This window comes from Mauremys mutica, chromosome 1 (assembly GCF_020497125.1).
Source record: "Mauremys mutica isolate MM-2020 ecotype Southern chromosome 1, ASM2049712v1, whole genome shotgun sequence".
Classification (NCBI taxonomy): domain Eukaryota; kingdom Metazoa; phylum Chordata; order Testudines; family Geoemydidae; genus Mauremys; species Mauremys mutica.
In genome coordinates, this window is record NC_059072.1 from 131,990,836 (window position 1) to 132,015,949 (window position 25,114).

The following is a 25,114-nucleotide window of genomic DNA, read 5'->3' on the forward strand; positions in this document are numbered from 1 at the left end:
TAATCCTCCTATTCCCAACCTGGCCCAGGCAAGCATGATACCCTTATCTGATGTGCATGGTGATATGCACCCCTCAAGCTCTCCCTCACCGTCTGGACCTGCTGTCTCAGAAAACAGTCGCATTCTTCACCCCAATCAAATATGGCTTCTCCATGGTTCCAGTATGATGAACTAGCCTGCTTGGAACAAGTCAAACACATATGTGACGGGGGTCCCAGTGGGGTCCAGCTGAGGTCACTCAATTAGGGCGAACTGCAAAGAATGGGTCAGATAATCCCCAAAGCTGGTGGATATTTTCAATACTTAGATTTAGCAAGCCATCATAAAACAGCTTCTTTATTACCTGACTGGTTGTTCAGAAACCAACACCACAGTTCCCTTAAAGCAACCCAGCCTCAGGCCTCCATCCAGGTACCCAAGTCAAATATGATGAAGATTTCTGAAAATCTTATTTTATCATATAAAAGAAAAGGTTCTACCAATACCAAAGGATTGAACACATTACCTCCCAGGTTATTGAATATTCCAGACCTTACCCAAATGCATGCTCACAGCCAATTCTTATTAACTAAACAAAAAATTATTAAAAAAGAAAGAGTGTGTGGCTAAAAGATCAATGCACATACAGATATGAGTTCAGTTCTTGAGGTTCAGATACATAGCAGAGATGGTGAGCTTTGTAGTTGCAAAGAGTTTGTTTAGAATTTAGTTAATAGGTTATAGTACAATGTCCAATATCATATCCAGGGTGTACCAGCTTAAATGGGATCTCATCTTGCGACTCAAACTTCCCCTGATGAAACTTAAGAAGATCTGAGATAAAAAAGATCAGGACCCAAGGATCTTTTATACAATTTCATGTCTTCTTTGACAAGTTGGAGTCTCTTGGGGTACAATAGTCTCTTATTTCCTAAACATCGTTGTTAATTATTCACACAGATTAATATAAGGCAATTTATCCATTAGGCAGTCTATCACCAGTACTTAGCTATACAAATATAATAGCCTGTTCCTCCACCATTCACCAATGATTTGCTATACATTTCAAAGAGAGCTGAATACAGAGAGATCCCATGTTTACACTTCATTGAAATGCTAGGATGTTCTTTTGATCTTTGAATTATGAGAATACAGCATAGACAGGAACTGTTGATTTACATTGTTGACAACTATCCATACATATGTAAATAAATGTAATCTCCCCACACGTCTTTCAGGGTTAAATTGAAGTCATTCATCCTGCTGGATGTTTAACCCTTTTTAGACATGAATCACAACATATTACTAAGGAAAAGTGACCATGCGTAATACTTACCTTCAAAAGTGGAAGAGATTCTCCTTCTGATGTCAAGAAAAACGTGTGACAGCCTCCACAACACCACTACCATTAGTGCTGGAATATCTACTGGAGCTGAAATGGTCGGGTTTAGCAGCAAACTTGATCAGAGTCCACCTTGTGGCTATTACAGCATTCCATCATGAGACTGATAGGACCTCGATCTTTACACACCCCATCACTAAACGCTTCCTTGTGGGTCTCCAGAACATTTACCCAGAGGTTTGTCAACCTACTCCGGCCTGGGACCTCAATCTGGTATTGAAATGCCTCACCAGAATGCCATATGAACCCTAGCCACCTGTTCCCTAGTACATTTATCCATGGAAATGGCCTTTTCCGTCGTCATTACTTCTGCCAGATGGGTGAGTGAGATGGGCCGTTCGTGACCGATCCTATCTACACCAGTGGTTCTCAAACGAGGGCCACCACTTGTTCAGAGAGAGCCCCTGGTGGGCCAGGCTGGTTTGTTTACCTGCCGCGTCCGCAGGTTTGGCCGATCGCAGCTCCCAGTGGCTGTAGTTCGCCGCTTCAGGCCAATGGGAGCTGCAGGAAGCAGCACAGGCCAAGGGACATACTGGCAGCTGCTTCCCGCAGCCCCCATTGGCCTGGAGTTGTGAACCGTGGCCACAGGGACCTGCGATCGGCTGAACCTGCGGACGCGGCAGGTAAACAAATCAGCCCGGCCCACCAGGAGCTTTCTCTGAACAAGCAGCAGCCCTAGTTTGAGAACCACTGCTCTACACAATATTCTTCAAAGACAAGGTCACGCGATGCCCACACCCAGCATTTTTACCGAAGGTGGCATCATTCTTTCAGATGAACCAACAAATCAGTCTTCCTACAATCTATCATAATCCTCACAAGACTCCAACAGAGACCGTCTTGCATACATTGAACATCAGGCGGATGTTAGCATTTTACCTGGAAAGGATCGAACCTTTCTGGAAATCTCAGACTTTTCTTTTCTACTACTGAGCGTTCAGTAGTAGAGTAATAAAAGCTGTGCAGTATCCATTCAGAGATTGTCTGAATGGATCTTCACATGCATTCAACATTTCTATCCTATTTGTAACGTGGATCCTCCTACACACATCAGAGTGCATTCCGCACGATCAGTTTTAATCTCTATAGCATTCCTAACAGTGTTCTGATATTAGAGATTTGCAAGGTGGCCACTTGGGCCTCTGTCCACACATTTACTGAGCACTATGCTGTAACTTGACTCTAGCTCTACCTACCCTCCTCTTCTCTACTTTGGAGTTTGCTATTAGGACTCTGTGGTAGAGAAGGAACTGGAAGGCTCAGATTGTGCATGCTAGATGCGGTACCAACAGTACTACAAGGTGCCTACTGCACATGTGCGACCTGCGCGGACACTTACCATAAATCTCCAATCGATGGTGCCGGAACATACCAGCACTTGAAGTGGAGCACCCACAGGGACACACATCTTGAAGAATTTCAGTTACTGCACAATGTGAATAACCTTCTCTTCCTATTGGACTTTTATTTTATGAAGAGCTCAAGAATAAACTTTAAAAAGGTAGTCATTTTTAGGCATAGGAAAGTTATTTTAAGAGGTTTTTCATTACTCCTTCTGAGCTCTATTGTGGTTGGACTCAATTACTGTTAGGGAGCCCGGTTTTATAGGATGAAAAGTAGTCACAGTCCCCCAAACACGCTCTCCTGCACTACTATTTTAAACACTCGCTGGCCTACCTCATATTCATATGTGGCCAACATGGCATATTCAGATTCTGCAGAATCTAAGCTTTCATTTTTTAAAAACATTTCTAATCCTTGTGGATGCAAAAATGTGCTTGGTTTATGTTCGGAAGGTTAATCTGATGTAGAGATTTCTTCCTGAGTTTGCAGACAGCCTGAAACAAGGTTTCCATAGAAGTACTGATGGAAAAGGTTCTCCAGATCTTCAGTTAAGAGAGTCCAAAGTACTGTTACTCTTTTCACATGCACACATAAAGTACCAGAGAAAGTACACTAAGGGATGCAAAATACACCTCAGAGAACAATGTTAGTGGAAGAAGTGGATTATATCAATGCCTTTTCTGTTCTCTGGAATAGCAAGCTGAATTTTGAATGGTATCTAATACTAGTGGCACATGCCAAGAGAATTCAGGAAGACAACTATAGTCAGCTTAAAACTCTTCTGTTGCTACTTCCTTGTGCCTATGGGGAATGCCCTATACTTGAAGTGGTGCTACTAAGGAGCAGTACTAAGTTTTCAAAAAATACAAAAGATCTTGGCTGCTGTGTAGGTGCAGGAAGAAATTGGGAAATAGATGCTCAGCAATTTGCAGAATTGGGCCCAGTCCCACAAATATTTCAAATTTAATTTGAAAGTTTTGATTTAATCAAATGTAAAGCTCCTGTGGCTACTAATACACTTTTCAGAAGTGGTTTTTGCAACCCATCAACTCTTTGTTTTCACTTGCAAATGAGCAGTCTCTGACTTTCAGACCATATTCCATAATTCTTTATAGTTGCTTTAAATAGTGCAATTTTTAATAGACTTCTAGACTAATAAATTTTAGGGCCAGAAGGGACCATCATGATCTCCTAGTTTGACTTCCTGCACATTTCAGTATACAGAACCTCACTCATGTAATAGGCCCATAACCTCTAGCTGAGTTACTGAAGACCTCAAATCATGATTTAAAGACTTCAAGTTACAGAGAATCCACCATTTACTCTAATTCAGACCAGTAAGTGACCTGTGCCACAGGCTGTAGAGGAAGGTGAAAACAATCTGACTTGGGGAAAATTCCTTTCTGTCTCCAAATATGGCAGTCAGTAAGACCCTTAGCATGTGGACAAGACCCACCTGCCAGACATCTCAAAAAGAATTCTCTGTAACTTTCAATTTAATGTGCCAGGTCTCTTAATATTCTTGGATGGAGATTATTGCCCCCCAGTTTGGTCCCCTTAAGCTGTTTGAGTTTGGCTTCCATCTCAGATGTGGTAATTTCTACTTTCATATCCTCGTTCTCATTAGTTGTCTTGCTACTGTCCCCAGCTCCGTATTACCCTTATCACCACTACGGCCATGACCTTATCAAAAACTGAGGTAAAATATTCTTTCGGTATTGGACAATACCTCCATTTGTCCCCAGTGCTTTTCTGATCTCCAGAAAATAGATTTCCTTGCTGATCCATCCCTTCTTCTATTCCTTTGTAGATTTTCTGGTTTTTTTAGTAATCTGTTTGAGATGGTTGTTCATCCACTTTGGTCTGCATCCCTTCTCCAGATCACCTCTGGTGACAGGTCTGACTTTTTCAAAATAGGGACTCCCCATTCATGTAGAACGTCCTCTTCCTTGTGTTGGTGCAAGTCTCAGGCCTTCCCTCTTCTGTTCTTTCTGACTGCAAGTCATCTTGTCTTCTGTTCTCACTTGCAGTCTTCTGTGAGTCTTCCTCTGTCCTCCTCAGACACTGAAGTCTGGCTGTCTTTATTGTCTCTCACAATACATTGCCTCCCCTACCAGAGTTTGCAAACTGAAAACAAACTAACTCTCTCCAAGAACTAACTCACTGCCCCTAAGTAGCAGGAGCTTGCCTCCCTTCTCCTCAAAAGATCTCCACTCAACTTCACCTGTTTTCAGCTCAAAAGAAGGGCCTTGTTTGCAAGAGAGTTTCAGTTGTGGGATTTTCTGTTGAACTGTGAAAATGACTGACATGAGCCCTTCTAAATAGTTAAATGGCCAATATTTTGTAACGCAAGACAGAAAATAAGTTTGTTTCAGGTTGCTACAATGTTTGGGGTGAGAGGATTTTTAAAGGGGTTATCTTCTCTTGGGATCTCTGACTGGGTTGAACGTGTACACTCAAACAAAATTGTGCCCTTTTTTTTTTGCCATCTTATTTTATAATGATAATTTGCACTACCATCAAAGATCCAAGAATACTGCTTTAATAGGCTTTGTATGTTACTAATGCCTCTGTCGAAGATATTTAAATAAAAACCTACTGAACTGCACACAATGTAGCTTCCCTCAGTAGTCTTAGAGGGCTTCTTTATAGCTTGGTGCTAAGCAAAATTCTATTAGGTAATTATGGAGTACAGTTCATAACACAAGCATTGTTTCATACACAAATATGGGCCATATTGTGACACCCTATCTGACCTGAGAATTATTTTATGACTAATTTCAATGGATTTACTCCTGGAGTTGGGTACTATTCAGTGGAAGTAGGATTTTGGAATTTAGGCATCTGTTAGAAGTTTTAGGTTGCACACTTAGGCCTTGTCTACACTACAGGACTATTTCGAATCTACTTAATTCGAATTTGTGGATTCGACCTTATGAAGTCGAATTTGTGTATCCATACTAAATACACTAATTCGAACTTCTGAGTCCACATTCACGGGGCCGGCGTCGACTTTCGAAGCGGTGCACTGTGGGAAGCTATCCCACAGTTCCCGCAGTCCCCGCTGCCCATTTGAATTCTGGGATTTCCCCCCAATGCATGCTGGGGGAAAAATGTGTCGAGGGTGGTTTTGGGTAACTGTCGTCATTGAACCGTCAATCACGCCCTCCCTCCCTCCCTCCCTCCCTGAAAGCGCTTGCGGGCAATCTGTTCGTGCACTTTTCTGGTCAGTGACAGCGTGGACGCCACAGCACTGCAAGCATGGAGCCCGCTGCGATCCTCGCCGTTTTCTCCTCCTCGCACTTTATCGTCCACCTCTTCCACATTCAGCTGCTGAGAAATTGGGCTACTTTTCAATGGTTCTGCAAGCACTGGGGGACCATAGGGGACGTTTTACCAACATGAACGTCGGATGGCTGGGCAAGGTTCCTGATGCATGTGTTCTCAGGAACTGTGGGCTGCTCAGACGCCTGCTGGAAGGTAGTTTCTTCCCGTACCACGAAATAACTGTTGTGGATGTGCATTTGCCTATAGTGATCCTCGGTGACCCAGCCTGCCCGCTAATGCACTTGCTCATGAAGCCCTATACAGGCGCCTGGGACAGCGACAAGGAACTCTTCAAATACCAGCGAGCAGCGAGCAGCGTGACCTGTGACTGTTCAGTTTCTTTACAGAGAAGCTGAACCTGCCCCTGTTTCTTTACCCAGTTACTGTTGACTCTCCTCTTCGGTTAAATACCCCGTTCTCCCCGTTTCCTCCACTTCCAAGACACGTGTAAAAATAAAATACATGTCACACTGTTACTGAGGAGAGGTTTCTTTATTCATGACTTTTCGTTAAAGGGTCGAAACTGGAACGCAGACTGCGGTGGGTAGGGTGTGCGCTGATGTAAAGACCGCCTCTAAACTTAAGGAATGACAGGCTCCTGCTCCTACAGCGGTCCGCATTGCCGGACTGCTTGTTTCAACGGAGCCTGCCATCCCTCCTTTTTGGGATTCTGTGTGCGGGCGGCTATGTGGCCTTGTGGCGGAGGAGGACGGATACAGATTCCTCTGCTGCGTGACTCAGCGGTCCACAACAAGGACCGCTGTATAAGATCTGTACCCGACCTCCCCCGCTAAAAAGTCACATCCCCACCGCCCACACAGAACCTGGAAACCACCTCCCATACCGACCACGGTGCCTGCTGACTGCACTGTGTGTGTTACCCGCTGCTGATCCGGCCCCCGTGTCTGTACCCTGCGAAAGGTGCCTGTCCTATGCAATTAGCAACGCACTTCCCCACGCACCCCATTCAAACACAGTCTTCAGTGAGGAAACATGACGGAAACAGTACTTAACAGCAAAGTATTTTTATTACTTAAGTACACAGTTATGGGATGGGACTGGGATTGGGACTTGTTTGAGTCCGGAAGGGAAGGACTTATGCAAACGTAGGGTATGAGAGCTTTTGGTTACTTGAGCACTCTGCTGGGGTGCAGTGACAGTATTCACGGCCCAGGGCGGGCATCCTCCTGGTTATTTAGGGTGAGGGGGGTATGTGACTTTGTGGCGGGGGAGGGCGGTTGCAGAGATACTGCCGGGGGCTCTGTCCTGCAGCGGACCTGCAGAACATACACAAGTCGCCGGAGCGTGTCCGTTTGCTCCCTCAGTAGTACAAGCATTGCTTGAGTCGCCTGCTTGTGTTCCTCACGCCACCTCTCCTCCCATTCGCTGTGTGAGCGCTGGTACAGAGAGACTTTCTCCCTCCACTGCCTCTGCTGGTCCGCCTCGGCTAGGTAGCAGCCCACACATTCATCGAAAATCGTGTCCCTTGTCTTTTTCTTTCGCCGCCTAATCTTCGCCAGCCTCTGCGAGGTGGATGCTGTGGAAGGTCTGGAGACAGTGGAAGCTGTGAGATGGGAAACAGTTAGTTAATTCCTTGCAATGATACTTTTTTGCGAACAATTAACTGAGTCTAGGCTGTCTCTGTGAATTTTTTGTTGAGACCCCTGTGCCTGCTGTTGCACAAATCATTTGCGCGGTGGATTCTGGGTAAATGTCGCCAGTCATTCCTTCCTCCGGGAAAGCAAGGGCAGACAATCATTTCGATCACGTTTTCCATGAAATGCCCTGGCACACGCCATAGCGTGGCAACAATGGACCCTATTTTGCCTTTTGTGTATGTCACCGTATGTGTACTGTATGCCGCTGATAGAGGCGGACCAGCAGCGCTACACAGCAGCATGCTTATGCTTTTGCATGACAGCAGCGATGGTTACCAGGCATACTGCACCGTCTACCATACCATGAACTGGTAAGAAGACGGTAATAAGATGGTCATGGTTACCTGTCCTTTTGCACTGCGCCATTTGGTGCTGTCATAAGTGCCCCTGGTCGATCAGCCAGGGGCGCAAAAGCAAAATTTGGGAATGACTCCCCGAGTCAATCCCTCCTTTTTGGGTATCTAAAAATAGAATCAGTCCTGCCTAGATTATGTGCAAGTGTACTAGAGAACCACTGTATCATACAACCAGAGACCACAGCTGCTCTCTGTCCAATCCTGCATAAATTTTGAGCTGAACGCTATTCACAGGGTGTGCTCCTGAAACAACCCCAGCTGTTCATTCCGTTCTTCCCCCAGCCTTCCTGGGTTCCAATACCATTGTCCCCCCACTTGTGTGATGAAGTAATATAGAATGCATGAATAAGACACAGGTAGTCGTTTGTGAGAAATGAGTGGAAGGAAGCCTCCAGCTGCAATGATAGTCCAGAGATGACATTAAGGGGTGTGGAAGAGGGAGCCACTCATCCCTCTGCTAGTCCAGGGGCAATTGAATCTTTTCTTTACAATGAAGGGTGGGGGCTGATGGATCTCAGCCCCCTGTTGCAATGATGAGGACGGTTACCAGCCATACTGCACCATCTACCATGAAAAATTAGCAACAGGCGGCCTTGACCGACCGGTCCCAAGCAAGTTGGTACGGTTGTCATGGTTACCAGCCCTTTTGCACTGCCCCATGTGCCAATAGGCTGATGATGAGGATGGATTTCCATCGTTTTGTACCATCAGCCATCCATAGCGTGGGGGGAGCAAGGATGTTGGTGTTGAGTGCTGCACCATCGCGTCTATCTGCAGCATTCAGTACAGATACGGTGACATGTAAAAGAGTCAACAGAGGATTGTTTTCCCTTTAACTTCTGGGGGTCGGGGGGGTGCGTAAATTGCCGAGCTATGCCCCGTCCCACCGCGGACACTGTGTTTGACCCTAGAAGCATTTGGAGATCAGCCAAGAATGCAAATGCTTTTCGGAGACAGCAGGAACTGTGGGATACCTTGCGTCCTCGTTCCCCCCTCCCTCCATGAGCGTCCATTTGATTCTTTGGCTTTCCGTTACGCTCGTCACGCAGCTGCGTGCTGAGTCTGTGCTATGCCGTCTGTCCGTTTATTTATTAAAAATACTTTGGACCAGGCGTAACGTAACATTTCTTCCCCTACTTAGATGCAGGAGTCTCCGAGCGAGATCACCGTGAGGACAGGCACTGAAGGAGATAGAGAGCGCATGCTGCGTGAAATCTAGCACGAACCACGGACCTATGCAGCCGTGCTCTGGGAGGCAGTGCTCCCTGAATACCGCATGAAAGCCTCGCGTGGAAAAGTGTGCTATCACGGAGCACCCAATAAGGCAGCTCTCCCCAGGAACCTCCTGCTGATGCTTATCGATTAACGGCAGGAGAGCTTTGTGGCATTCTCCCAGGAGGATTTCTGTTCTATCACCATATATACAGAGACCTCCTTTTCACACACTTCAGATTCCTGTTAACTTAAGAATAAAAGTTAACATGGTTAAAGCACTTACCGACTGCTCCTACCCCTGATTCAGGATCCGGGTTCCTGGCCGGGGAGGGTTGGTAGGGGATCTCCGTGAGGGTGATGAATAGATCCTGGCTGTCGGGGAAACCAGCGTTGTAAGCGCTGTCGCCTGCCTCGTCCTCCACAAACCCTTCCTCATCTTCCCCGTCCGTGAACATCGTCGAGGAACTGTCCGTCGACACTGTCCCATCATCAGAGTCCATGGTCACTGGTGGGGCAGTGGTGGCAGGCTCCGTAGCGTCCGTTGGCCGCTTTGATTTTTTGGTAGGCTTGTCTGGGGTCCTTGATTTTCACGCGGCGCTGCGTTGCATGACGGCTGTATCCTCAGTCTGTATCATGGCTTTGGAGACCTTCTCGTAGGTCTTTGCATTCCGTTCGTTGGAGCGCAGCTCCGAAAGCACAGACTCCTCGCCCCACACACCGATCAGATCCAAGAGTTCCCGGTCAGTCTATGCCGGGTCCCTCTTTCTATTCAGAGATTACATGAACTCCTCTGCTGGAGAGCTCTGCATTGCTGCCGGTGCTGCGGAGCTCGCCCCGATGTGCAACCAGAACGTCAGATTCAAACCGCCCAGACAGGAAAATGAATTCAAATTTTCGCGGGTCATTTCGTGTGTGGCTGGGCAGAGAATCCAAGCTCGGGCTGCTGTCCAGAGCGTCAACAGAGTGGTGCAGTGTGGGATAGCTCCCGGAGCTACTAAGTTCGATTTCCATCCACACCTAGCCTAATTCGAACTAGCCATGTCGAATTTAGCGTTACTCCACCTGCCGGGGTGGAGTACCAAATTCGAACTAAAGAGCCCTCTAGTTCGAATTAAATGGCTTCCTGGTGTGGACGGTTGAGCGGTTAGTTCGAATTAACGCTGCTAAATTCGAATTAAAGTCCTAGTGTAGACCAGGCCTTAAACACGCTAAAGTCAAGAAATGGTAAAGTTAAGGTTGCACATGCAGTCTAGGTATTCAGATTGTTAACATAGTACATGTGAATATCATAATCCTAGAACCATTTGGCTATATGCCATTGTAATGCACCTTAGGAGGTATTACAGAAGAAATTTTTTACTGTGACCCTTAGGACCTGCACAGCTGTGAAGTTGCATTACAGTGGAACATCCTCTTGTACCTCTTACAAGCAGCATTCCCTGACCTCTGTGTATTTTTTGTGGCCCCCAGAGACTGAACCAAGGGCTCTTGCTGCAAGAGATATTTTCCTGCTGTTGGATAAAATCCTGGCTCCATTGAAATCAGTTAGTGTTTTGCCACTGACATAAATGGGGCCAGTATTTTACCTCTCAAGCTTAAATTTTCCTTTTCTTAGTTTCATCCATTAATTTAAACTGTTCCCCTTAGAATCATCCCAACATTGTTCTTTAGCTTTCTTGGTGTTTGTTTCCTTCAAGTAATTGTAGGTATTTATCCTACCACAGTGAACCAGTGATATTATTTACAATATTTGAAAACTGCAAGAAACCCATCCGGTTTATTTTGGTGGGGGATAATGGTGGGGAAATTGATAAAAACCAGCCTTGCAGAACTAGAGGTACGTTTCATCTGAGCTTTGTGCAACATCTACTATAGGTACAGTGGAAGTCATGTGCATGTCTATTAATGTATCCATCAACACATACTTTGAACAATTTCTATATAAAGGATGTTTATTATAAGATATTGAGTTTCACTAAGCTGAAAACTGCAGTGAAGAGTTATAGGAAAAACTAACTATTTTGAATCACACATTAGCTGTTGCTATTTGTTTAGCTGGAAGAAAAGAGATTGGACTTTGAATAGATTCCATTTTTCTCCAATAAATTTTAAAAGATTTTTCCACTGGCAGTGGTTGATAGAGTTCATTGAGCGCTGGTGATATTTTTGTTTTTTATTTATCTTTGTTCTGCTGTGTGCACATTTTCTGTGTAGTTTATTCATTTGGGCCAGTAACTGTAATATTGTCTGTACTAAGTCTTTCACCATCTTTCTGTGTCTATAAGTAACTTTACAATTTTTAGGACTGTTTTTTCATGTCATTATTATTTTCTCTCTCCCCCTCCTCCCGACTATTCTTTTATTCCTCTTTCTTCATTCTGGGATTTTACTGAGTGGAAGCGCTTGTTGGTCAGTGGGATTGACTGACTAGAAACAGTTAAGATGGTAAACCTATCTATATTTCTCCATCTGGTCCGTGTTATACATTAGGCTCTTGAGTTGCAAAGGGTCATTGTAAACGGGTCGACTCACCCCTGCGGCGCCTCCTACTGGTTGCTCTCCGAAGTTAGCTCAGTCCAGCCTTGGAGCACCCTCTGCAGGCTGGTGATCCACCTGTTCTTAGGCCTCCCTGGACCCGGTGCCCTTTTACATGGGGTGCTGCCCCCTAGCAGTAACCCCTTTCTCTCTGGGTCTCCCCTTTTGTCTCAGGGAACCCCCACCCTCTATCCCGACCTTGCCTCAGTATTTGGCTACTGCCAGTCATTGCCTAGCCCCACACTCTGGGGCAGACTGCAGTATCAGCCTACTCATCCCTGGCAAGGAGGGTTTGGACCTGCTGCCTTGGCCTACCCCTGGGCTGCCCTCTGCAACCCACAGTACCTGTTGGCCCACTGCTAGGCCACAGCCTGGGGCTTTCTAGGCTGGAGCTCCCCAGCTCCTCAGCCTTCCCCAGCCCTGCTGCACTCAGGTATCCAGTCTCAAGCTCCTAAGCAGCCAGGCCCGTCTCTCTCTGAAGGCAGAGAGAGACTGTCTGGCTCCTGGCTTCCCTGCCTTCTTATAAGGCCCTGTTCCTCAATTTGGGGCGTGGCCCCCAGCTGCAGCCACTTCCCCAATCAGCCCTTGAGAGCAGCAGCTCTCAAGCCCTGCCAAGCTGCTTTCAAGCCCCTTAAAACCCCGGAGCAGGGAATCCACCCTGCTACAGTCATCCATTTGCTGGGCATGCTTCATTGATCAGTACCAACATGTGAAAGGAAAGAGTGAACTTGACTGCAACAAGCTTCTGAAATAAAATTATACTATAGAATTAATTGTTGATCTTGGTTCAAAGGATTATTCTAATGTCAATAATCCAATGGATGAAAGTTGAAGCTAGTGAGACAAAGGTAATTATTTAGTAGTGAGGGTAATTAACAATTGGAACAATTTACCAGTGGTCATAGTGGATTCTCCATCACTGACCATTTGAAAATCAAGATTGGATCTTTTTTTCTAAAATGTAAACTCTAGGAATTATTTTGGGGGAGTTCTATGTCTTGTTTTATACAGGAGGTCAGACTAGTTGATCACAATGGTCCCTTTTGGCCTTAGACTCTATTAATCTGTGAATCCTGACAAAAAGTTTATGGATCTAGGCAATGTCAGACTGGTAATACTGGATCCTGATTGTTTCTGTTAGTATTTGCAAACCTATGCATTGCTTCTGTAGCTCAAAACAAAGACCATTCATATGCAGTGTGGTGCCATTTAAATTGCCAATCCTAATTCAAGTGGTTTTGTTTAAGAATATGTGATCCCCTAGTGACTCTTAAATTATATTGTATTATTTCCATTTGGGAGTGAAAGAACTGTAGGATTTATTTTATTAATGAAGACACCAAGATTGCAGCCTGGGGTGTCAGTCTCTAATTCTACTAATTTGATAAAACTAGTTAGTCTTTAATTCTTTTAAAAATGCATTTTAAATTAGCATCTTAACTGGTTTTGTGTGGCCCTCTGTAGACTATATGCTAGTAACCTGGCCTTTTCTTCCCTCTACTGGAAAATCATATCTATGGCTGGTGTATCCTAGGGTACAGGCTTCCTAGGACCAATTTAAAAACGTTATTGATGCAATCTCACTGGTTTTTCCCCATGTGGTTTCTAAATTTATTATTATTTAATGTATTTTTGTTCCCTTAAAAATTACCTATGTCACTGTAATGTAGAAATTATGATGACCCACATACAGAATCATAACTTAAAATAGGAAACTCCTTCTTTTGGAATGTATTGACTGTGGAAGAGATCCATACATGCAACAATAATTATTACACCTGTGTATTGTTGGATATAGGGTCATTTTATTCTTTCCTTTGTTCACCATTGTAGATTTAATGTATGAGACGTGTTTAACACATGTAAAATTGCTTGTCTCCATGTTGCTTGGTGAGATGGTTATCTAAATGTCCTTATATAAAAGCTCTTGTTTTAGATTTAAATAACAAAAAATACCCATCCAAAATGCCACAGGTGCCCTAACAATTGCATACCATTATAAATGACTACCTAGTAGCAAAAAGTAATCATATATAAATAATGAATTATGTAAGGCAGTCAATAATTCAAAGAAGCAAAAGAGCCAATTTTAGTCCTCCCCCGCTATCTCTGCCACAAAAGAGCATAGTCTCATCTGTCCCTGAAAACCTTGTCAAATAAATGCCTTTTGCAGTATGCCTCAAAGGTCCTCAAGTTCAGGCAATTTCAGAGGAAGGGGCATATCACTAGCTGGTGATATCTTTGAGTGCAAAGGTAAGTCGTACAAGCATGGAGAGTATGCCAATAACATTATTCAAGATATAAAGCCATGGCAGGCTTAACTTTTATAAAGTCAAGCCAAATTTACACTAGTGTAACAACAACATATTTTTATCTATTTGTTTGTATTCTATGATGTTCCTTTTGATAAAAATTATTTCTGTTAGGTTCACTAGAGGTAGATTTCAGAAACATACACATAATCTAATATTGGAAATGTTTTCATGTCTTCTTTCTTGCATTAGTATCTGAAGTCCATGTACTAGAAAGCATTTCTTCAGATGTTCTTCTGGAGAATTCTCTGCCTTCTGCTTGCCTTGACTCTTCTGATTCACTCATCTTATCAGGTGATGATGTACTGACAGCTGTTCAAACAGCCAACAGTATTTTAAACCCAGCTGTTCTTAAAGAACAGGTAAGCACATAATCTTACTTTTATTACAGGAAGTTGATGTATTTTATCCCTTGGCATTGTATTTTTTCTTATCAAATTAGAGATTTTTTTTTCTTATTGGACAAAAGTTGACTCTTGAGTAGTTTCTAAAGGTGTAATTTCAGAACAAAGATATCAGTTACCAGTCTCTGAATATTCATTGTGAAGATTAGTACCTTTGAATTCTTTGAGATTACAGAATATAATTAAGCTACAAAGCAATGTATGTTTTAGCATGTATGTATAATATTAGATAAAAATGTAGTTTAAATCCACAGTGAAATGCTTCTCAACCTCAGAACAGAAATTTCAGTATATAAGTACTCTTTCTTAAATAAAAGATTTTTGTAAAGTAATTTCTGAGACATTATGGTCCCCAATTGAGCTGCGTACATTAAAACGTGCTCAATTTTAAGCATATGCTTAAATGCTTTGCTAAACTGTACCATAATGCTGAAATACGGGAGGCAATGGCAGGAATGTTTTTTGGAAAAAGTATTGCTGTTAAAGCTACTAAAAATTTCAGAAATAGTCACTGCTTAAAAATGTCTTTTCTAGCAGCATTTTAGAATCAGACAGTTACCTTAAGATTTACAAGCCTCCTCACTCAAAATTAATAGTATGTTACTCTTCAGGTATTCACATTAACTTCAGTGAGGCTACTCATGTGAAGTATAATCCGAAGTGAATTAGGGGTAACCATCTGGCCGTTGGTAAACTGTTATTTTAATGGTATTTCAGATGCAAATGTTTTGATGGTAGTGCTTCAGACACAGGTCTGCTAACCATCATGTAATGTATGTGTTTTGGCAAACTGACATTTAAATCTTCTGTTGAAAGTAAGGTTTTCATAGCTCTTATATGAAATATAATTTCAAAATGTCTGTCCTATATTATTTATGACGAAATAATATAATTTTTGTGTCTCATGATTTAGGTTCAGTTATCAGCCAGTTCTTCCTTGGATATCTCAATTCCTTCTCTGAGTTTAACGGAAGGAAAACCTTCAGAAAATTCAACCATCCCTGTGGGTGACTCTGAGAAGCCAGGGATAAATGGATCAAAGAAGCATCTTCAACCAACACTTGCAAGTCTAGAGATTAAACTTAAAGATGCTGAAGAAGAAAAATGTAGAATTAAAAAGGTATGGCTGCTCTTAAATGCATGTAGAACTTAATGATAGCAGGAGCTGGCAGTGGCACCCATAGCTAAGGTGTTTAATACTTTCCGTTACGAGACCTTGTTTTCAGTTACTTAGAATTTTGCCATACTTTAGCTGTTCAGACTTAAATTTTCCATGTAGGGGTCTGCCTCAGGCTGTTTTTGTTCTTTTTTTCTTTTTCTTTCTTTAAATTTAAGCAACAAATGGTTCAACTTATTCTAAGAATTTGGTTAGGGAAAAGTATTGCCTTTCCAGTGTGGAAACTTACTTAGAATCATTTTGTTGAGGCTTTCTAGCACCTCCCTGCTCTGGAACAGGGACTTGACATTTTGAGATTGGGGTTGCCCTGGGGTCAGACAGGTGCCTTTTGCTGTCTCTGTGGAAATCATGTTCAGTATAGCTTTGTAAGAGACTGCCAGTCAAATTCTTCTAATTACACATACAGTGAATACACTACTGCCCAGAGCTGAGCATTTCTTTCCTTGCAATTGCTTCTCCCAGCTATTGAGGGTACCAGGGCATTGGATATTGGAACTGAGTGGGCACACATTGGCTTCTGTGCTCTCAATGCCTTGCTGCCTGATGCCCAGGCAGTATGGACAAGGAGGTGGAATATAGTTTTATTGGAATGTGGAAGTGTTAAGGAACAGAAGCAAGGACAGTGACAGACTAGGGGTGATAAGGGCTGAGGAGGACAGGGATAGGCTTGAAGGGCAATAGAAGAGGTTGGCATAAACTGAGATGGAGACATGTTAGGTAACAGGTGCAGAAATACTGGGGTAATGCGACCTTACCTGACACCTCTTTAATTTGAGCCAGGGGATATTCTGGCTTCAGTAATCCCCCAGGATATGGGTGTGTGCTTTGGATTCCCTGTGAATCTAGCGCACAGTTTTGTTTTGTTTTTTAGATGGAAGGCAGAAGTTAATACATACAGTTATTGAACACAACACATGTTACTCATTTTGGGAGATGCTTAGTGTGACCCAGAGGCCTCTGTGCCAACTGGCAGAGGGGTGTATAATGGTTACAGGGATCCCCTGGGTCTGTGATCTGCATGGTAGTTTGCCAGTGTGTGAGACCCCAAATGCTGTGTATTTTTGCATAATAGCAGGTGTCCTAAAACCATCAGAAGTATAGCTAATTTGGAATGACTTCCTGAAGATTGTACTCTCACCTTTAAAAATAAAAACAAAAATCTGTGTAACTTTTTCTATTGTTAGGAGTTAGAAGATTTGATGGAAAAGCATAGTATCGTACAAACAGATTTCTTGAAAGAAAAGGAAGGTGAATTCATCTCACACCAAGATCGCTACAAAAAGCTGCAGGTAATTCTGCTTCTTTTTCACTGCTTGTCCTTCTGGCAAAGATCATGTGTAATATATGTTTAATATTCCATAAGTCCTGCATCTAGATATCCGTGGCCCTGATCCACAGCCTGTTAAAGTCACTGAGAGAATTTGAGTTTATTTTTATGGCCTTTTTGGAGCAGTCTTGATATTCTTCATTGGCAGGGGCATGGACTTAATGACTGGACTTTTTTTGTCTTAAATTGGTACACATTTGAATGATTATGCTTAAAAGGTGTTAGCTGACTTAAATAGGAAGTAAAATAGCTTGAGCATCACATCAGAAACATGTGGATCAAAAATAAGTGCAAGTAGGTAATTGCCGAACAGCAGGATAAAAACTACTTTCATCACATCAGTGTCAAGTCATTGCGTTAGATACATGCCCAAATCCCTTGACACCAGCAAGAAAGGTTATTTAATTTATTTTATTTAAAAAAGTTTTCAGTATCATTTAGTTACCTTGGAACGGACTTAAAAAACCAAAAACTCCCAAAGGTTTCTCCTGGGGCTCCAACATTGCTTGACTCTTGACATTCCTAAATCATAATTGTGGTGTTTTCCATTACATTTAAGATTGGTTGCAATAAAATATATCCTCCATCAGGTAAGAGTGAATTCTTGGCTGCTCTACCTTCAAGCTGTTTGGTGATATTTTTTTCTACCTCTCTATGCAACTAGCCTCTTGAAATCAGGAATCTTTGTCTAATGACAGAACTGGATATACTGGATCAGTTTGCTAACTACATTTTTAGAATAAAGTTTGCTTAAAATCCTTTCTTATTTACAAAGTCATAGTATATATCGATTATAAGGTTAATCACCACCTTATTCATACACCCAGACATTTGAATTACCAGGTTTACTTTTTTAATACTTTGAGAGAGGCTTTCCTTTGGTGCATGAATAGAGTTTAAGAAAAGGGACTACTAATCAGGCTAACAAGAGTTGGAGTGTCTGTATTGTACATTTTCACTGTCAGATTTTACGGCTTTCAAGAATGCCAAATGAAAGGGTCATAGCCTTTAACTTACTTTGAAGAAAGACTCATGTACTTCCTCCTTCCCTCTTCTGTTGTCTTCAGGGTATAGTCTGAATCAAATCAGAGAAGAGAAGTAGTCTTACTTCTAGGAGCCGACAGCTAAAATTACTTTCAAGTGTAACTTGAATATTGGACTCTTTCTGTTAGTACAGCTATTAATGCCAGTTCCTTTTGTCTTCCTCCTTTGGCTTCATAGCACTTAAGTCAACACCTGTGGCCACACACTGAGTAAACTTGGCTGCTGCAGAATACAGATGTCCAGCTTGCCAACAAATCTTTTTCCAGCAGAAACAGCTGCTTATTAGGCTGTTGACTTGAGTAGCTTAAGAATGGACTATATTAGAGACTGGCATATCCTTGGGAGTTCTCAGACTCAGCCTATGACTGATCCTGTCTTCCCAAACAATAATTTCATTGATTTACCTCCTGTTATAAGAAGTTTGTTTATTCTAATGTTTGAATATAATAGCCAGTACAAATACATCTCAGGATCCTTATACAAGGTCATTTATGTGAAAATGCATTGTTTCAGATGGTCTTATATATTTGTTTTATAAAGCTGCTCATGCTATCTATAATGACCACCCACATCTCAATGAGTAGATTCTTTTTATACCGCTGAATACTACCATCCACAAACTTATGTGCTGTTTATAAAAAAAAAAGAGCTTATCCAACACTTGTAACATAAAGAATCCTCAAGATGACTCAACTTACTTTCAGTGGAGAACTAGTGATGGACAAAGTTGTTGGGAAGTAACAATATATCCAAACTGCAGGCCAAATCTTGAAACAATGTAAAATTAAAAATTTTTAGGCTAGGAAATATTTGCATAAATAGACCGTTCCTTTATTGCCAGCAGCTACCTGTGTTGAGGCCTGAGAGGATGAGACATTGATAGGTATAGCATATAAATCCAATGAATGAATAAATGATAATCTCCTGTTTTACAAGGCATGCAGGAAAAGTAAAGAAGTGTAATGGAGATTCCTCTGTCTTGACACATTCACTCATTTAAACAACCTTAATGATGGTACCCCTTTTGAACCAAAGGAAGTCACAAGTTTTAATCATTCCAGTTCTTTTTTCTGGAGGCAGTTGTTTGCCCTCCAGGTTTCTGAGATGATACCCATGCTTTTAAAGTCTTCTGTTTTCAGTTTTCCACAAAAACAAAATGGTTCTATGTACGGTTTCATCCACTACTAACAAGTACCTGTAGATTTAAGCTGTTTTAACATTTGCTTACCACTTCATTAATTTTAATAAAAGGTCTTTATAACTATATTTGTCTTAGTGTAAGCTCCTGTCATAACCCCAAAGTTCCTTTTATAAACTCTGTAAAGCCTAATTCAAAACAAACTTTATCTTCTAATCAAACATATTGGCAAGCCAAACCCATACTAATTAATATCCAATAAGTATTATTAATATTATTAATTCATTAAAATTAATCAAATAAAATTAAATTAAGTACATACATTACATGAACACTACTAACCCACCTCAAATCAGGCTACATACCCCAGTGAATATCTGATTCAAGATATTATCCTTCGTGCTTTTCTTATGCACATCTCCCTCCAACAAGGATGACTGTTGTTTTTGTGCCTTAGTTGTCAGTATTCAAATAGAATTTCATATGTATAAGCTTTTTAATTTTTTGTGTTTGTTCATTTAAATATATTGAAAGACTAAGGAAAGAGCATAAAGCAACTAAAATAGTGTTCTGTAAATGGATTAGTGTGTGTTACTGAGGTAAAAGCTGCTTAGGGCTATCAGGACCCACAAAAAAGAGCCTCCAACAACTGCAAAGCTGACGTGTGGTCTTATGAACACATACAGATGGAGAAGCTGAGACGAAGAGGTTACGGTATTGAGCCAGAGAGATAATTATTGTTATAGCTGGGACTAGAATTCAGAGATTGTATGCTTTAATACCAGCACTTCACCTAACAGATGATAATACAGTGCTCTCTCACTCATCTGTACTATCTATAAAAGAGGGAAATAAAAATTTCTCAGACTAGTGTTTCTCTAAAGATTCAAGTATAAAAAGTCGTGTGAACATAGCATGTAGAATTCTTACATTCTTAATGTTTTTCTCACATATTTCTGCAACAGCCATAAAAGGGCAGAGCAGAACATTCATAAATTGAGTGGACAAATTGCTCTTAATTGATATTATATACTTTATCCAATATTTAATGCAAATTTATGGTTGAGATTTCACATACACAAGCTAGTAAATTGAGTTATGATTCCCACATTCTCACTTCAGTATTTGTAATATTTTAAAATACAGAACAACATATTGTAACTTTAACTTCTTTGCATATGAAATGTGGCCAGTTTACAACTGCTGTGGGAACCATAACTTTGAATTTCCTGAGTTTTCTGTATGCAGCCTTTCAACCATAAAATTGCATTATTGCAGTTTTATCCATATAATTTCCTTGGTTACTTAAAGAGAAAGAAAGGAAGCAGGTGCCAGTATTTGTGTCTGATTTTCTGATCAGTCAAATGTATATTCATCTCAAATTTCTCATGCTCTGTCTCTCTGTGCCCCTGAATGCCCTGTGCTGGACCTTTTCTAATGCTTTTTTGTATGGATACATATGTCTGTCTCTGCAAATGAAAGTTATCATTTTAAACTTGAGAAAATAAAACTATGGCATATTTTGTAGTTAATATTCAGTTCTACAGAATATCAATAAATTTTGCAGATCTACACTCAGTGATTAGGAGCTATTTCTAATAAAGATGGATATTACAATGATACTGAAGACAATTGTCCATTATTAATAGATGACATTCTCATATTAAAAGCAAAACAAACAATTAACATTTAATTTTAAAAGGAGAAAACATTGCATTTCATGTGTTGCTGTAAAGCTAGACTCCAAAACTATGAAGTGGAAACTAATTTTTTTGATACATTCTTTATCTGATATGACTTCTGATATTTGGTCTGTTTGCAGACAACAGCATTAGATGGTTCACTAAAACTTGGATAATTATTTTCCTCTGCCTTTTCTTTGATTTACCACACAGATTTATTTGAAGTGATATAGCCTCACTGTTGGAAAATTCTAATTGCAGCTATACAAATTTTCCCCGTCACCAACCCTTTTAGAAGTTGAGTAGGTCTTTTTTCCCCACAGAACAATGTAATTGATGTGGGATGATCTTTCCTTTGAAACACAGTTTCAAGATTTTTCTTTTGGCTGCCCTCTTTTGTTTTTAATTTTTTTTAAAAAAGCAGCATATAGTTGTTTTGGAAGTCTCTTTTTTAAGTCCTTGTTCTCATTGTTTTTCATTTTGTTTAGGGAATATCTTTGCAACTTACTTACTTCCAAAGTTGATTTCATTCTGCCTGTTGAAGTTAACAATATTCCAATTGTGGTAATAGTCATGAGCAAAAATGATTTCATTTTGATGACATTTAGGCTGAAACAGCTATTGTTTTTCTCTTTCTATTCATAACAATACTGTAAACTGGAGGGTAATCAGCAGGTCAGGTAGACTTCATGATATCAAAATGTTCTATAGATATAAGAATAAAAGGAAACTAGTGCTTCAGAGGGACACATTTTCAGTGCAATACATAATGAATGTTTGAGTTACACAAGGTCCATTGTCATTAATGGGACTTGTATCTAATTTCCTGTGTACTTTATCAAACATTTAACGTAAATTGGGATTGAATTGGGAGCCAACACTTCATGTAGGAATACTGTTCTTGTTGCTGTTAGATGACAAAACTCATATGTATTCTTACATTGCTGTGTTTGATATTATAGGGTATTCAAAGAGTGCCTGTTAAACTCACAGTTCTGGACATCGAGTGTGTAAAATTGTGAGAAGAGAAACACAGAATTACTATAGTTGCATAAATGCATTTGAAACAATATAACTGAAAATAATAAACTCTAAATTTTGTGGGTGCAGTTCATGCCAATATAATCTTTGAGGCAAGTTGATGTAGTTATGTTTCTATTATGATCAGTATCTGCTTGTTCCTTAATTTTGGGAGGTTATTTTTGTATATACATGATTGCAGTTAGTTATGGGTTTTGTGGCTGACTTTCTAAATTTTATAGTTTTTTGTATTTTTTTAAAAAAAATTAAACAATGGAAACATTTTCTGGATTTGTTAAAAATCAGTCATCTGATTCTAATTTGACTTGTAGGGAATGGCATGCAAAGCATTCCAAACTGAATAGTTTTCAGTAATTCATAATTTAAATATGCAATTTAGGAATGCTTATCACACTCTAAGAATATAGGAATGGCCGTACTGGGTCAGACCAAAGGTCTGTCCAGCCCAGTATCCTGTCTACCAACAGTGGCCAATGCCAGGTGCCCCAGAGGGAGTGAACCTAACAGGTAATGATCAAGTGATCTCTCACCTGCCATCCATCTAGGGACACCATTCCTTACCCATCCTGGCTATAGTCATTAATGGACTTAACCTCCATGAATTTATTCAGTTCTCTTTTAAACCCTGTTATAGTGCTAGCCTTCACAATCTCCTCAGGCAAGGAGTTTCACAAGCTGAGTGTGCGCTGTGTGAAGAAGAACTTCCTTTTATTTGTTTTAAACCTGCTGCCCATTAATTTCATTTGGTGGCCCCTAGTTCTTATATTATGGGAACAAGTAAATAACTTTTCCTTATTCACTTTATCCACACCACTCATGATTTTATATACCGCTATCATATCCCCCCTTAGTCTCCTCTTTTCCAAGCTGAAAAGTCTTAGCCTCTTTAATCTCTCTTCATATGGGACCCATTCCAAACCCCTAATCATTTTAGTTGCCCTTCTCTGAACCTTTTCTAATGCCAGTATATCTTTTTTGAGATGAGGAGGCCACATCTGTACGCAGTAGTCAAGATGTGGGCGTACCATGGATTTATATAAGGTCAATACAATATTTTCCGTCTTTATTATCTCTCTTTTTTAACGATTCCTAACATCCTGTTTGCTTTTTTGACTGCCACTGCACACTGTGTGGATGTCTTCAGAAAACTATCCACAATGACTCCAAGATCTTTTTCATGATTAGTTGTAGCTAAATTAGTCCCCATTGTATTGTATGTATAGTTGAGGTTATTTTTCCCAATGTGCATTACTTTACATTTATCCATGTGAAATTTCATTTGCCATTTTGCTGCCCAATCACTTAGTTTTGTGAGATCTTTTTGAAGTTCTTCACAGTCTGCTTTGGTCTTAACTATCTTGAGCAGTTTAGTGTCATCTGCAAACTTTGCCACCTCACTTTTTACCCCTTTCTCCAGATCATTTATGAATAAGTTCAATAGGATTGGTCCTAGGACTGACCCTTGGGGAACACCACTAGTTACCCCTCTCCATTCTGAAAATTTACCATTTATTCCTACCCTTTGTTCCCTGTCTTTTAACCAGTTTTCAGTCCATGAAAGGATCTTTCCTTTTATCCCATGACAGCTTAATTTATGTAAGAGCCTTTGGTGAGGGACCTTGTCAAAGGCTTTCTGGAAATCCAAGTACTACTTCAGACAAAAATGTACTTGTACTCTTAAATAGATGGCTAAGTTCCCCTGCTCTTAAGGTTGTCCTGTTGTTGTTTTATTAATTATTATTTTTCTTCTTGTTCAGGAAGACAATCAGTTTTGTGCCTGCAAATGTTTCCAGATTGAGTCTTCCAGAGGTGTGGTTTTTTGGATTTTTTTTGTTTTTGTTTGGTGTGCTCAGGTAATATACATTCTTTTAACATTTAGCTCTAGAGAACTGTCTTATCCAAAGAGAGACCCCTGCCTTTTCAGAGTTCAGCCTTGTCTTCTTTTATCTAAGATTCTGGTCATCTTTAATTTCATATTTAATCTAGGGCATTGGAACCAGAAAAGTACATAAAGATTGTAATTAAGAGTGACTGATCATCATTTTAGCAAAATGTCATTCAGGATATGGAATAAATATACGACTATGTAATGCCACAGTCCCATAAAACTTTAACATTTTGTTTATGAAACTAACCACTGAGGAGCAACCTGTACATTAGAGAAATCTGTCATACACATCTGGTTATGTGGTAAGGCTATTCCTTAGAATATCCTTGTTTACATATTTGGTGATGGTTTTGACAGTCGTCGTATCTCTCCCCTCCCCCCCCCCCCCATAAACAGATGTTCACTGGTTTGTTTTGAAACTTTCTTATGGTAAAAAATGCCAGTAGAGTAAAAAGGGTATGGTGGTGTGGTTATACTGTAATGTCTCTTTTAGATGTTTTTATCAGATACATGTGAATTTTTATTTCCCTTATGGATTCAAAATTTAGGAGTACAGAAATGCACTGATCTTTGGTTACTACCTGGCTTGTGTTGAATGAAGACCATTAAAAATGGCACGGTCACATGTCCAAGATATACATCTTATAGTAACTGTAGACACTTGAAACACCAGTGAGCTATAGCATATGAAACGTTAACAATGAAGCCAAGGAAAAACTAACACGAATTTTTTAGGTTTCTCTTTTTTCCATCTAATGTAAATCAAATCAATCATGCATTCCTCAACACATTCACATTTTAAATCAGTGAAACATAGCCTTGAGTTCCTCCGGGAGGATTTTATTGTGGGTGTGCAAGAGTATCCAAACTAAAAGGTCAGATCTCTGTAATGTAACATTCTCAGCACGTTCAAGAAAAGAAAGTTTTGTACAAATTCCTACATTAGGTCATCAATCTTATTTCTACCCTGCAAGGTCATATAGCATGACCATGGATACTCATTCTGCTCTGTACAGCACTACCCAGAATGAACTCTTGCAGGAGATATTGTTATATTTCTTATCTGTTAGTAGCCAGAGGGAGACCTACTCTGATCTCCAATCAGATGAATTTATTTGAAGTTGAGAGATTTCTCAGACGAGGCTTTTGTGTACTTTTAATTCACACTGTCACAGCATTCATTTCTACATACATTCGTGAAATATTCCTTTTTTGGTTACCTATCAAAGTCCACTGCTTAAGAGCACAGACACTCTCAGGCCAGAGTAGTGATGTCTCCTGTATT

At 40.7% G+C, this 25,114-nt stretch overlaps 1 protein-coding gene across 6 annotated transcripts in view; it reads left to right on the plus strand.

Annotated features, from left to right (window-relative positions):
* CCDC91 (coiled-coil domain containing 91) overlaps positions 1 to 25,114 on the plus strand; it is a 341,433-nt gene that overhangs the window by 78,729 nt on the left and 237,590 nt on the right. For all 6 annotated transcript variants that reach the window (XM_044996321.1, XM_044996330.1, XM_044996304.1 and 3 more), the window contains 3 exons: positions 14,321 to 14,490; positions 15,446 to 15,652; positions 16,894 to 16,998. In XM_044996321.1, the coding sequence (XP_044852256.1) occupies positions 14,321 to 14,490; positions 15,446 to 15,652; positions 16,894 to 16,998 (482 nt within the window). The remainder of the gene's footprint in view (positions 1 to 14,320; positions 14,491 to 15,445; positions 15,653 to 16,893; positions 16,999 to 25,114) is intronic.